The sequence below is a fragment of the Lethenteron reissneri genome, chromosome 27, assembly GCF_015708825.2.
Source record: "Lethenteron reissneri isolate LAM-NWPU_2019-01 chromosome 27, ASM1570882v1, whole genome shotgun sequence".
Lineage (NCBI taxonomy): Eukaryota > Metazoa > Chordata > Hyperoartia > Petromyzontiformes > Petromyzontidae > Lethenteron > Lethenteron reissneri.
The window spans coordinates 8,081,519-8,097,156 of record NC_083805.1 but is presented as its reverse complement, the minus strand read 5'-3'; the positions used below and the strand labels follow the sequence as shown (position 1 = coordinate 8,097,156).

Below are 15,638 nucleotides of genomic sequence, written 5' to 3'. Positions count from 1 at the left end.
CTATTATCAGAGTATCCACAATCATATATTGTCTGCAATTGTCAAGGATTGTCTACAACCATTATGTACTTACGAATCATGATGGAGTGAATACAAGCATCACACATTTTCCACAATCATCAAGCATTGTATATGATTACCATGGACCGTCTTTGTAAATTATTTTAAAAAATGTACATTCGTCAATCACGCCCCCTTAAAAGGAAAATTATATAATAAGTGACATTTCAGGCAAAGTCCCTTCTTCCTTGCATATGAAAATCATAGATCATCTGCGATCTTGTAGGCCGTGTGGCTGTCACGTTGGTTTGTAAGCGTGGTACGACGTTGTGCACACACCGACACAGGGTCATCATCGCTCACCGATACACTGGGACTGGACGTGGTGCTCGGGGTGGGAGACCGCTGGACCGTCACTAGCGCCATTTACCCTGGGCACACGGCGGGGTATATTGCTGCTGCTGCTGCACACAGCCTGAGGATACACATGCCGGGACAACAATACACACAACGAGATCAACACCAACACCAGCAGCAAGCACCACCACCACAGTAATAATACGGTAATTTAATGGAGCAGTTATGAGACCATTGAGAGCTGGAGTCTCTTTTTAAATCCTTTATATTAAGTTCACTTGCTTGCTTGCGCGCTTACGACCGTGCAAATCTTTCGGTCGTTTTTTAACCCACTTCCCGTGATCCAACCGAGCTGACATTTTGCACACAGACTCGTTGTGCGTGACAATTTATTTTCGTGAAAAATTTTTGTCCAAAATTTTCCACGTTTTAGGAAAAAAAAAATTATATTTTATTTAAAATACCAATGTGATAAAAATTTAACTCTTACTCAAGAAAAACAGAAATGAATAATAAAATAAAACTGATGCCACGCATATAAAGGATTTATAGTGAAAAACTTTGTTTTTACGGGTTAATTTTTTCAAAACCTTGGTTTGAAATAGCTCTGGCCAAAAAAAAAACAGGTAAACTTCATACGAGTTAACAAATGCCAGGGAGACAGAACACACGCCATTTGAAAAAATGATCAAACAACTAAGAATCAATATTACATAATGCTTCCTTGTTTGCGCGTTCAACATTGTATGATTACACAATTTCAAACAACTGTCTCATTTAAAAAAAAGGCGTCTCATGTTTATAGGAAAAAAAAGATGGAACGGGGGTCCAGATGTTTTGTGACCCCCCCCCCCCCCCCATGAAATTACCCCGAAAAATGTTGTTCCTTTGCATATTCATTTCTGTTTTAAACCAACCTTACTCTGAAAATATTAAGCTTTTAGATAATTAAACGAGGATCACGAGACACCTGGACCACCCTGCGAAGTGGAGCTTCGTGTACAGACAACGCGATGCACAATACCACGAGATGATTTTAAAATAGACGGAATAGAAACTTTCTCGCGTGAACGCAATATACAGTACTGTATACACCGATCCAGCCATGCCATGCAGCTGTGGAGATTGTCAAGCCAAGTGCTATTATTGGAGAGCACTTATGAAGGCCGACAAGGTACGCGTAGCGGTACGTCCAATCACATCGCCCGGCCGCCTTTATCTCCCCCAGTGATGCCACGACGCCGCACTCATTTATGGCCGAGTCGCCGTAGGGGAGGAAACCGAAAGGGGGACCTGGTAATGTGTGGCACACGGCGTTAACTACCGTACAGTGTTATCCGAAACCGGGAAACGAACAACCCAGGAAGCAGCGACAAGCAACCAAACAACCGCTGTGCCACCACTCCCCGTCATCACGAAACACCTCTCACACGTACACACACGTACACCTGTGTGTGTGTACGTGTGAGAGGTGTGTGTGTGTGATGCACACATGTCACGGGTGTTTATATCATACAGCCAAGGACCAAATCACCCGAAACACGTGGCTGATCTGTAAACCATTTTTGGTAAAAAAAAATTTGTACCAGGTGCGGCCCATTGAACTTACACGCACTGTGGCTCTTTTTCAGACGCGAACTGGCCACAAACAATCGCTCAACTAAGTGGCTTATCGCGTGGTTAATTTATAGCAGCCAAATACTCGTAAGCGCTTGTCGACTCTAAATGTGTTTGGGAGGGAGAAAAAAACGGAGGATCTAGAGAAAAATCCACGCGACCATGGGGAGAAAGAGAGAGACGCAAACTCCAAATATACAGCAGGCAAAGTCAGGGTCAAGATTGAAACCCACGAACTCCTGAATACCAGGCGAGGTAGTTAACATCTCTTAGCCACCGTGATGATGATGAGAGAGAGAGACACACAAACTCCAAATATACAGCAGGCAAAGTCAGGGTCGGGATGGAAACCCACGACCTCCTGTACACCAGGCGAGGTAGTTAACATCTCAGCCACTGTGATGATGATGAGAGACACGCAAACTCCAAATATACAGGAGGCAAAGTTAGGGTCAGGAATGAAACCCACGACCTCCTGAATACCAGGCGAGGTAGTTAACATCTCAGCCACCGTGATGATGATGAGAGAGAGACACGCAAACTCCAAATATACAGCAGGCAAAGTCAGGGTCGGGATTGAAACCCACGACCTCCTGTACACCAGGCGAGGTGGTTAACATCTCTACAGGGACATGATCGAACCCATGACCTCCTGTACACCAGGCGAGGTAGTTAACATCTCCTAGCTGACCGTGATGATGAGAGAGACACGAAAACTCCAAATACACAGCAGGCGTCAGGGTCAGGATGGAAACCCACGCCCTCCTGTACACCAGGCGAGGTAGTCAACATCTCCTAGCCACCGCGGCGCACCTCAAGATGATAAGCAGCGACGGCTTGGCCCTGGACAGTGTTTGTATGGGCAATCAGCAAACAACACACACAGGTTGCCATAGGGCATAGGCGGATCGCGGTGTCTGTGCTACGCAGTGGACAGCGGTGACCAGGTACAGTCAACATGCAGCAAACCCCACTGTTGTACTCTACTCCCTATGCTCCCGGCCTTCACAAACCGGCACTGACAAGCTCAGGAAAACGTGGTGGTTGCTCTCATCCAGCAGTGGATTGAACAAGGTGAGGGGGGGGGGGGCTGGTCATGTCATACAAAGATCACCCGTGAAGCCTCGGACACAGCTGGGGGCAAGTGCTGCGAGTGTGCGGGTGGGTGGGTGGTCGGCACCACGCCCGGCCGCCTTTGTCTCTCCCCCCCCACCCCCCCCCCCGGTGCTTGTGCTGACAATCCGCCCGAATGTCACACAAACACGCGTGCGCCTCTTACACGTGGCTGGAGCCGCAGCTGTCAGTGCAAAGACAAAGATCCCCCCCCCCACCACCAACACCAACTCCCGCATAGCCTTAACAGGCTGTGTGGACAAGTGCTGTTAGCACACACAACACACACACAGCACGCGTGTGTAGTGTGTGTTGTGTGTGTCCACTCAACAACATCGCCGGGAGCCGCGGCACGAGCCGACGTGGTACGCCGACGACGACGAATCGCGCGCCAACATTCCAGCGGCGACAATGGGTCGCGAAATGACACAACGGTAAACGACTGCGGCGAACGATGAACAATGAACGACGAACGACGAGCGGCTAGCGACAAGCGGCTGCCGCGGGAGTTGTCGCGGCTGCGATTTACCTGCGGCGCGGCGTGCGCGCTCACAACAGCGGCAGCGGCGGCGGCGGTGGCGGCGGCTGCAGCGATCGATCGATCGACGGCGGCGGCGGTGGTGGAGCCGCTCGCGGAACCCGGATCCCGGTGCCTTGGCCCCCACCCTCCAATCCCCCCTAACCCCCTCCCCCCTCCCCCCTAACCCCCTCCCCCCTAACCCCTCCCCCTCCCCCCTAACCCCTCCTCCCTCCCCCCTAACCCCTCCTCCCTACCTCCTCCTCCCTACCACTCCCCCACTCAGTCACGTGACCCCGGGCGCTTCTGGCTCCAGATTATCAAAACTGGGGTGGGGTTGGAGGTGGGGGAGTTGGGGGTGGGGTTGGGGAGGAGGGGTGAGGTTCGGGTGGGGTTGTTAATGGTTGGGGGGTGGGGGGGGTTGGGAAGTGGGGTTGGGTTGGGGAAGGGTGGGGGGGGGAAATGTTGAGGGTGGGGGGGGTTGGGGAAGGGTGGGGGGGTAGGGTTGGAAAGGTTGAGGGGTGGGGGGGGTTGGGAAGGGTGGGGGGGTTGGGGAAGGGTGGGGGGGGTTGGGGAAGGGTTGGGAAAGGTTGGGGGTGGGGGGGGGGTGTTGGGGAAGGGTGGGGGGGTTGGGGAGGTTGGGTTAGGGAGGAGGGGTGAGGTTGAGGTGGAGTTGGGGTGGGGTTGGGGAAGGGTGGGGGGGCTGGGGGGTGTTGGGAGGGGTTGGGTTAGGGAGGAGGGGTGGGATTGGGGGAGGTGAACCGGCGACAGCTGGATCCGGATCCGACATATCTTCTCTACCGGTGAGGGGTGTACAAACAACGACAGCAGACGAGATGTGGAAATAAAACAACCGGATGAATTCTACTCTACCTGGTAGACAAGATGTGAGGGTCTTCCGGTGTTTTTATTGTTGTTGTGTGAACCCCATGAAAGTGTTCGACATGTCTTCCAGAAGCAGCAGAAGCCTGGGACACACCATCCGATGTCTTCCAGAAGCGGTAGAGGTCTCGAACACCCCAGTCGATGTCTTCCAGAAGCAGCAGAAGCCTGGAACACCCCAGTAGCTGTCTTCCAGAAGCCGTAGAGGTCTAAAACACACCAATAGTTGTCTTCCAGAAGCGATAGAGGTCTGGAACACACCAGTAGCTGTCTTCCAGAAGCAGTAGAGATCTAAAACCCACCATCCGATATCTTCCAGAAGCGGTAGAGGTCTGGAACACATCAGTAGTTGTGGCCGAAACGTCGTGAGAATTATTTTATTATGTTTTATTTTTATTATTGTATTACTTCCCTTCTACGTGACTTTACCGAAAGAACCAAGAAGACATCATTGTCTTCCAGAAGCAATAGAGGTCTGGAACACACCAAAGATTACTTAAGAAACAATTGGACGTTCCATAAATTCAATAACTGATGGAATGTTCAATGTGGAATGAATAAAATATATAATTAATGCCGCTATGAGCTATTTAGCTCTGTATGTAGCTCGCTTGTTACGACTATTCCTTTAGCATTGCTTCACATTGAGTATTTTACCAGACATTTGGTAAAATGTACGATGTTTATGCATGGACACAGCACAACACAGTACATAACTGTTACGTATGTGTGTATGTCGACCTTCTTTCGCACCGTACGTAGCCAACCGTGCTACCAGTAAATGTGCACATCATTTATGTCAATCTACTGCTGGATGAGGGCCCTCTCAATTAATACTTCATTCCGGTCAATGAAGGCGGAGACCATAGATGTGCATTAATACATTTTTTTTCCACACTGCCCTTCAAGTGACAACGTTGCCCTCGAGCCTACAACAAACAGCCCGTTGTATGAATGGTGTTCACTCATCCAAGCACTTTCCAGGCTCAAACTTGCTTTGCTTCCGAATTCTGATGAGATGAAGCACATCCCGTTTGATCTGGTCACAAGCCGGCAGTACAACACGAACTGGCCATTCACAATTGAGCATTCTGATTTAAAGCTTTCGTGACTGCAAGGATTCATATTCTTTGTTCTTTCGGTAAAGTCACGTAGAAGGGAAATAATAAAATAATATAAATATAAAACAATAAAAATTATCACGACGTTTCGACTGCAACACAAGCAATCATCATCAGGTGTGAAATCCACAGCAAGAAAATTTTACTTTACCGAAAGAACCAAGAATATAATTGGGCATTCGTGACAGAGATGAGTTAAACACATGTTAAACATTGCAGTGGTGGTGACTTGCATATCCCTTCCTGCAGGAGGTGGTGGGGGGAGCAATGCAATTACAAAATGCACTGCAGAGAGGATGTCTATTGATTTTGTTGCTATTGGAGTGCATTCCATGGCACTCGTCTAATAAAGTGGCAGGGTCACTCCAAAAAGCCAGAGGGGACGGCGCCACTCAGAAGCAATGTTCCAGTAGGTTATCATCATCGTTGTCATCAGCCATGGTCTATCCACTGCTGGAGAAGCCCTTCCTAAGACCATCGTCAGCTCTTATTCCGATGCGACAATCAAAATCCATCTAGCTCCTGCACAACGAGGTGGTTTCATTACCCACCAGTGGATGATGCCCTCTCAGGCGTGTTCCCCTACCCTTGGCGGCTGTTGTTATAATTGCAAGGTCGCTAGCATGCCCATGTGCACCGCTGGATGAGATTTGTGTAGACGGTGGTGGGCGCGGGGAGGTTATAAAATCAGACTTTGCCGGAATCACCACGGCGCTGGGTCAGTGCGGGTTGGTGGTTAGAGGCTGCACTGCCCTCTACTGCCCACAACGCGTGTCACACAAATGTATGTGCCGTGGAGTCGAGAGCAAGGGTCGGGCAACCTTTCAAAGAAGAAGAGCCATTTGGGTTTTTTTATCTTTGACCAAAATATCTCGAGTGCCCCATCACACGCGCATGCCTGTCAACCCCCTTATCAGTGCCCTACCTTTCGATTTAAAGCTTTCGTGACTGCAGGGATTCATCCTCTTGGTTCTTTCGGTAAAGTCACGTAGAAGGAAAATAATAAAATAATAAAAATAAAACATAATTAAATAATTCTCACGACGTTTCGGCCACAACGCAAGCAGCCGTCTTCAGGTGGAGAACAGGTCTGTCGAGAAGGCAGAGATTCTGCAGAGACTCTGCCTTCTCGACAGACCTATTCTCTGCAGAGACTCTGCATTCTCGACAGACCTGTTCTCCACCTGAGGACGGCTGCTTGCGTTGTGGCCGAAACGTCGTGAGAATTATTTGATTATGTTTTATTTTTATTATTTTATTATTTTCCTTCTACGTGACTTTACCGAAAGAACCAAGGAGATGAGTGCCCTACCTTATTACAGACCAATTCAGACCTTATCGGTCACCCCGTATAAATCTCAACGTTCATCCTGCAAAGTCTCGTCACAAGAGGGAGAAACACAAACAAAGAGACTATATAAATGTGCCCCGTATTGAAACGGCTGTACGCCGTATGGACCTGAAAACGCAATGTCCATGTACAAGAATACGGGGTAAACTGTTATGGGTTAAAACATATGCACGCGGAGCTACTTGTACACAAACAGCAGCAGGTATATGCAGTAGATGACAAAACAAATTATGAATTTAAACACACACAAAGTGATGGAATAAACTGCGTCTATTAATTTTTAGCCACCCTTGGTTATTATTTAACAGTACAGTTTGAATGCACATTTTGTTGCCACCTGGCATATTGAATCGATTATCTTTACGTAAAATTTTTAAAGATTTACGGTGGGGGGGGGGGGGGTTCCAACGACTGCCCGCAAGGGGCAGCCAAAGAGGCACCGCACGCGTTCTGGTGAGACCCATAAGGGGCCGTCCATAAATGACGTCACGTACTGGGAGGGGGGGAGGGTCAGACATTTGTGACAATGTGTGAGGAGGGGGGGGGGGTGAGAAATATGACGTCACATCAAAATGCGCAACTTTAAATAAATATGAATTACATCGAATTGTTATAACACTAATTTTATTCATTTTCATTATTAATTATTTGATTATTTAAATTTACTAAGGTCACCTTTTATTTATTCCACGAAGGAGCATTTTGCTTCTCCATGGGAGAATGGAGAAGCATACATTTTGATATTTTTTTAATGATTGTTATTAAACATTTTGATTCTAATGATTCTTCCAGGGCTTTTCATTCTCTCGCCATTTTGCTTCGTTCTACTACAAAGTTTCAAGTATTTTTTAATAGTTATAATTACTTTGAATAATTTATAATTATAAGAAAATTTCAATATAATATTCTGAACATCTGCAGTTTTAGTTAGACGTTGAATATTTTAAAGTGAATTTTATGCAAAATTTCAGCTTTCCAACGCCTCCTTTGTAATACGTCTTTTCTCCTACAACATTAGAGTGCAACACCACATTAAAGTTATTTTAAGCATATTTTATTTTCAAAATGGAAATATGTTTTTTTTGGGGGGGGGGCAGAGCTTTGTGACGTCATATTTGAGGGGGGTCTGACTTTTTGTGACGCCGTGTGACGAGGGGGGGTAAAAAATCGGCCAAAATAGCGTGACGTCATTTATGGACAGCCCCTAAGGGCAACATCAAGGCTCAACCCCTGCTCAGCAGTGCTGGATTAAGCGAGTGCGGGGCATATGTTATAAAGGGGCCCTAAATAAAAAAAAAACACTTAAATATGAAAACACATTTTTTTTACTTGCATAATAAAGTAATTGTATTTTTTCATTTGCTATACAGCCAGATAATAGACAAATCGCTAACCTTGAACACCCTGTCGTTCATAAAAGTTGAAGGCAGTATATTACTATAGTAATAGAGCAAGTGCAGAATCACTGAATCACTGAACCTGAATTGATTAGCTTGAAAGCATTTAGCGCGGCGCCCGTTGCATATATATTTTTCTCCTAGGATAATCCGGCAATGCTGCTCAGGATGATTTAGTATTGTAATTTGTGACCATAAATTAATTATTTGTGTTATTCATCCAGCATGGATATACTGTGCTGTTATGATTGCCCCTGGAAGTCACTCTCTGCAATTCTTACTTTTGGCGGTGGCTCTGCGCGTGGCTTGCCTGTAACCCGGCACTGTGGTGGATCACCGTACACATATGTTGTGAAATTCCCTTATCGTGGGCATCGCGTATAAACAACTCATCATTAACTGGCTGAACACATCTTTAAATAAAAAAAAAACAATGCACGACCCTCCTGAAAGAGAGTCCGACGAATCATTGTGGCTCTCCTCGCTCGATAAGTAATTCAATATATTGTTATTTTAATCATCGCGTCTAGTCCACCACTAGCTAGCGCTGTTGCATTGTGTTTGTAGAGCCCTAAAGCGTTCAACAAGAAGGGCCGCGCTGTTAGATGACCACAAGAAAGGAAATGACCGAGTGTTTCCGTGTCTTCAATGACAGGCTGTGCAATAAAAATACACAAAATATAATGTTTAAATGTCTTAGGCTATGTGCACTGATTTGACTTTGGTTACTGCAATTGCAATCACCATATCTAAACATACATACTGCTGTGTGAAGAACACATGTTAACGTTTTAACAAAGCGACTTGTATGTATACGGCACAACATACAAGAATCTGCATTACAGGGTGTCCGTAAAGTCCCTATAAATACCATCAGTTCAATAAAATAGGGACTTTTTGGATACCCTGTATAATGAACAAATACTCTGTCAATCCGCTGCTAGATGAAGGCCTAACCCCGGCTGTGCCAATCACGTGGGGGGAAGGGGGGAGTTGACCAAACTTCTTTGCCAAAATAAGACATTTCCACTCCGCCAAAATAATCTATCGTGATTTCCTGCGTATTTAAGTCTATTTTGGCAAGTGTAAGCGCTTATGGAAAACGGCAGTTTTGTTTATTGTAAGCTTATTTCGTGTACAGATCTGCATTTTATCGTGTTACCATAAAATGTTGAGGCAATTGGAGACTAGTTTCTACATTTTCAAAACTAACAGCTTTTTTTGACAAAGAGATATAAATGTCAGTGTAAATGGGTGGAATTACCTTACACCTGGTCCTCTGGACTATCAACCATGAGAACGTCTAAAAAGTGCGCAAAGAAGCATAGAGAAGATACACGAGAGGAGGAGAAACACGTGGATGCGAAAGCATGCACAGGTTAATGACACCACTCAAACTGTTAAGATAAGTGAGCTGACACACCCGCTCGACAGGGGTATGAAAAATAACACTGGTCAACACACTTTTTCAGGCATAAGGTATTCCAACGGCTTTAATGTAATTTGGGGTGCTGATTCCAAATCTGGCATCAGTTTTTGTCTATCACATCAGGTTTTTGAGATATCAAATATATATTGCATTTTCAATAAAAACTGCAGAAGAAAAATATTAAATAAATGTGGATATCTACATAAAATGATATTATAAACACACTATCCTAAAAATACAACACCATATTTTAACATTAAAGCAGTCACTGACTCGCAACAACTTGCAATCACAAGTGACAGATTTAATTTCTGGTAAAAATCAATGAAAATGGGGTATGCCGATAGCATAAAAATGATGTGATAGAGCAAATCTGAGATCAGATTTGGAATCAGCACCCTGAAATTAGTCTAAAACAGCTGCAAAAGTCCAGGCCAGAATTTTTTAATTTTATTTTGTTGACCAGTGTAATAAGTTGTTACCCTCTCTGGAAATTAAACAGGATAGTTGTTTTTATCGATTATTTTACAAGGGAGATCCGTGGTACTGCGAGAGCACAGTAGGAACAACAAAAAACGTCAATATTGCAGAGAACGAGTACAGGGTTCATACTCTTAGGTTTTTTAGGTAAAGTCACGTGGGTAAAAATAAATAATAAACGTTAAAAATAATAGAAATAATAATAGAAATAAAATTATAAATCACGACGTTTCGGAGGCAACACAAGTCTCCGTCATCAGGTGGGACCGTCACAGCCAGATTTACTTTATCAAGTGAGTCAAAATTACAAGAGACAAGGGTCCCTAAGGAATATTGCACAACAAACGAGGCATTTGATGGCGATGGCTTGGGAAGCCATCATCCAACGGAGGATTGACCATGGCTGATGATAATGATGATCAACATCTGACGAATATCCTGTTAAAAGTCATTGTCACATCTGTCAGAAATTCCAGTGTATGGCCTCAGTGGTGTAATTTCCCTTTTTGTCTGCTGGGGGTCAGCCTCTCTCTCTCGAGAACACGCAATGCTGATGCATCTTACTGCAATATCGCTACAATAGCTGACGGCCGGTGGTTGAGACTGAGTAGCAACCAAATAGTCTACGAGCCTTAGACTGGATATTTTACTAAGTGTAGGCTACCACCTGAGTTGGCATCACTTTCTTGGTTCCAAAGGCTTCATGTGATAACCAATTGAAATGGGTGGGGTTATTGCGTTAGTGACTCACATTAGCCATATAAATACATCGGTATAATTAAAGGATGGGCTATAATTTCTGCTCTGGCCTGAAGGGGGACGGCACATGTAGCAGCTCACGTACAGCAGGCACGAGATGGATTGCTGCATCACAAGATTGTGAGAGATGGCGACAGCTTACATAGTCCAGCAGTGGATAAATCGTGGTTTATTATGCTTTATATACATTTCACATATTGAGAGCTGTCTCAGATTTCTGCAGAATATTACTGGACGCGAAGCACTGTGTTTAATATGTACAAAATAAAACAAACCAAAAAAAGTTACGCAGTGAAGGCTCGTACAGCCCTTGTGGAGTCGGTTTCTTCGCTAGTATGGCAATGCATCTCAGAGTGCAAATCGCTTTTCCTAACTGCATGTACAGAACTCATCTTTATAGGAGCTACCTTTAGAACATTTTCCAAAATGATCTGCTCGTGATTTTTTTTTTTTCAAAATAGCATTAATTGTATAAAAACTTATTATTAATTCTACTGTATTCCCTTTTACACTATCCTGGGTTTTTTAATACAACAACAAATCCTGAATGAAGGAAATAGCCCTGAGAGTGTTTGATTCTATACATGTAAGTTAGTGGATATGTGTTTTTATTATAATCGTCGAGTGATATTATATTCTTCAATATTTTATTTAGCTAAAAATCTAACCAACTTATTGTAGTGCACTACTTGGCTTATTTTGAAGTTACATTTGTATACCAAACCCTGACTGCTGTAAGAAATCAAATAATTGGCGTTAGGAATCAAGACAGTTGCGAAAACGATGTATGTTTATGCACTTGGAAGAATTCGTTTTGTAAACCTTTTGACTTTTTTAAGTACAGTATGTGAAAATGTTAAACAATTCCAAGGCATTTAATTAAATTGTAAATTACACCTAAAAGAGAATAAGAATGTATTTGTGTACAGTACACCTACAATTTGGTAGTTTTAATCATGCAATGTAATATATCAATCCTGGGTTTAAGATCTGGACAAAGTCCCATCGGTGAACTCCTCTGGCAGGCAAGGCTGCGTTGGCTGGGCCATGTAGCCCGCATGCCCAGCCACCGCATGCCGAAACAGCTTTTATTCGCCCGGATCGAGGGGGCGAAAACAGGCGTGGCACCGGTTAAAGAAGAGATGGAGTGATGTGGTACAGGAGGATGTGGAGCTGAGTGGACTTGCCTATGACTGGTACCAGCGGTGTCAAGATCGGCCTCTGTGGAAGAGGCTCGTGAAGACCACTGCTACTGGGCAGTTGAAGGCAGTCGCCCTCCAACAACAACGGAGGGCGGAGGAGCGACGCTCACAACAACGAGCAGAGTGCCGGGTGGCTAAAGCACAGCAAGTTGGCACAATAGGGGGCACAGGTGGTGCATCAGCCAGTCATCTCAGTCAGTCGACCCGTGGCACCTGGGTCTGCCCCGTGACCTCCTGCCAATGGGCGTTCGACACTTCACGTGGCCTCAAGGTGCACATAGCCTGGCACAAGCATCGTGGTGACGTCAAAGCCACTAAGTGGCGAATGGCGGTTGTTATTGTATTGTTGCATCGGTACACTGTGAGAATGGCGATGACTTGGGAATACCGTCATCCAGCAGCGAATATAACATAGCTGATGCCGATGACGTAATGCATTTGCTCTAGGTTTAATTTGTACTGTGTTTGCAGTTTATCTTTCCATTATTGACATAACACGTTACCAAAGCAAATAGAGGCTAAAAACGGGTGTTTTCCAAAATTGTATCACTCATCAAACGCACGGCTGACTGAATTAATCGTAAATAGAGAATTATTTTTTTCCTCTTGAATTTTTCTGAAGAATGAGATCATTCGACGTAATCTTGGCAAAGTAAATTGACAGCGACAAAGCCAAGTAGGAAAATGCAACAAACTTTAGAAAATTTAAGGAAAATTGCATTTAATTTGTTTTAAAGCAAGTACAAAATGGGAAAGTAAAAGCGAGGAAGGGAAAATCAGAAAAAATGTGTTGATATGTAAGACTAAACTGTTCTGCTTTTCTACAAACGTGACAGGAAATGAAACGCATCCATTACCGCGGCTATTATCGTGCAATGACAATCTCTTATAACAAATACTAGCCCCTTGAATTGCGAGCATAAGTAATACTCCAACGATGCAGGCAAAAGAGAAATTGCAGAGGTCAGAGACGAGGGTCAGCGCTGTTTGCACGAAATTATCTCTTCATCGATTGGCTTTTCCGAGGCTCAACGCAACTCAAATGTCAAAGAAAAGTTTCCTCGGCCACTCCTCCCTCCCTCTCCCAATTTTTTCCCCGTAAATATACGATATCCTCTAAATAACTCCTCGGCAGATTGCGAGGAGAGATGCAACACAAATATCAAAAGCCCCCCCTCTCTTCTAACGAGATAACAGTTCCTATTTTGCGGGCGCACTTGATAGGATTAGCACGCAAGCGGCACTCACGATGCTGCACCGGCTGATATTGGAACAGGTTATTTGCTAAAAAAATCAGCTAAAGGACTTTGCGGCTTATAAACAGCGCCCAACGTCTTATCTTTTACAGATAGATGTTATTGCCATAAAGTGCAGCCTCAGATGATCACAAAAGTAGCAGACTTTAACATTTTCAACAATAGCGCTCTGTCTAAGCTCCCGTATTTGTGGCTTGCGCGTGCATGCACGCTACGTGGGGAGTGGTAGTGTCGTGGTTAGCGCACTGCGCTAAGAACCCAGCAGGATGAGTTCGATTCCCGCTCACAGCCAACATCAGTCGGGAATATATGAACAGGTTCGGGGTCAGGTCGACTTGGACTAACATGAGTATCGTATTCAATGTGTAAACATCAGCACGAGGGAAACAAAAGCGACAGGGCATGTGCCGTGCCGGCCTTAATAGGTGCTCACTAACAGCTCTTGCACCAACAGACAGTTAAAGGCTATAGGAGGATATTTGTCTCGACCTTTGGATGTGCGTTAAATATACATATGGCCGTAGATTTTCTAGACAATGTAAGTCATTATAAGTAACAATCTAAATCGTGATTTTATTACATTGATAACGGCAGGCATGAAGACAGTGTTTTCATATATTTTATGCAAAATGCCATGGTTACAACCAGACTCAGTGGTGTAAGTGTTCTCTTTCTTATGGGTACATGGCACTTACTGCTCCTACTCAGCTATATAGTGTTGTGTGAGCTCTGCGGGTAAACTTACGTAACACAAAGAACGACGCAGTGTCGAAAGGATCATTATGCAGGTGGTTTATTTAATCTATATTTTACCCTAAGTGTGAGAAGACACAATAGCTTACTGGTAGCAGGTGCATGCATTCAACATGTGCACGACATTTGAAGCAGACGTCTTTGGAGTAGTTATTAAGATGCTCTTCTGGCTTCTATAGCTGGATATGCCACAGTATTATATCATCATCAAAATGATCATACTTCCACTAAATTATTGTTGTTATTTGATTACACACGCTAGACTTATTTTGAGAGCAGTGGCACAGTGGTTTGACAGTTTTTTTGCTTGCACTACACAAATCAATCTGGTGAACTCAAATAAACAACATTGCAGGTCTCTTTAGATGTGTGTGTGTGTTTCGGCTGTGCAGGTGCATTACAAAAACCTTAATATTGATCCTTGAATGCAAAACTGTAAAAGTTTTTTTCTTCTTTGAGTGCAAACCTAGAAAATAGAGTGCTGTGCTTAGTAAACACTCACGCAAGATGTGCACCACGGACGATGTGTGTCAAAAAGGTGACGAAGAAGAGATGCCGGGGGCTGGCGTTAACATCCCCCCTCCCTCCCCGATACGATTTAAAGGATAAAAGCTTTTTTGGCAAGCAAATAAATAAATTAATAAAGGCACATGCTCAGCAACCAAATTTTATTATTCGGCCAGTGCACTCTGACCCTTTGTTGGGGGGTGTTAAATAATTATAAATAAGTCATTTAGCAGGGGTAGGCGGGGGGGGGGGGCATTCATTAGCATGTGCAAGCATTTCGGGGCACAACAACATGAAAGGCAGCACGGTGTGCACCGACTTTGTTCTCCTGCAATATTCTCACCGCTTCGGCATGTGTCTGTAATGTGCCGCGCAGGGTGTCCGGTCAAACTACGAAGCAGCATCGGTTTTTGCTGTTGTTGCTGTTGCTGCTGTTGCTGCTGCGACAATGCATTGGCAGGGGTGTGCAAGCAAAGGTCCTCCTCCTTTACGGCAGGTCTTTCTTTTTGTGCAGGAAAGTCATTGCCTGAAAACCTCACCAACGTATCGACGAAAGTGTGCATTTTCTGTGAAAATATTATCTCATTCGGTAAGACATTATCTCCATATATATGTGTAAAAGGCAAAGTTGTGGATATGTGTATCTGTTCAAAATGTTTAGCGTACTTCCCGACATGCAACAAACTTGAAATTCGCCATGTGGGTACTTTCCAGATTGTACACCATGCAAAAATTATGAAAATACACTTTTGTTTTTTTTAGGGGCGGGGATGGGGAGCTCAATAATGCATTTATTGTTTGCACGGCAAGTGAGAACTGCTGTGGTGTGTGAACATCGCCACTGGGGAGACAAAGGCGGCCGGGCGTGGTGGATCCAAGTCCCGGGCGAAGCCGGGT

General features: G+C 44.6%; 1 protein-coding gene across 1 annotated transcript in view; it reads right to left on the bottom strand.

Annotated features, from left to right (window-relative positions):
* LOC133348498 (protein phosphatase Slingshot homolog 2-like) overlaps positions 1-3,747 on the bottom strand; it is a 64,566-nt gene extending 60,819 nt beyond the window's left edge. Inside the window, exons 1-2 of the mRNA XM_061561338.1 lie at positions 3,617-3,747; positions 364-475 (exon numbers count right to left, since the gene is read on the bottom strand). Of these exons, the coding sequence (XP_061417322.1) occupies positions 364-426 (63 nt within the window). The 5' untranslated portion in view covers positions 427-475; positions 3,617-3,747. The remainder of the gene's footprint in view (positions 1-363; positions 476-3,616) is intronic.
* Between the last annotated feature and the right edge of the window lie 11,891 nt (positions 3,748-15,638).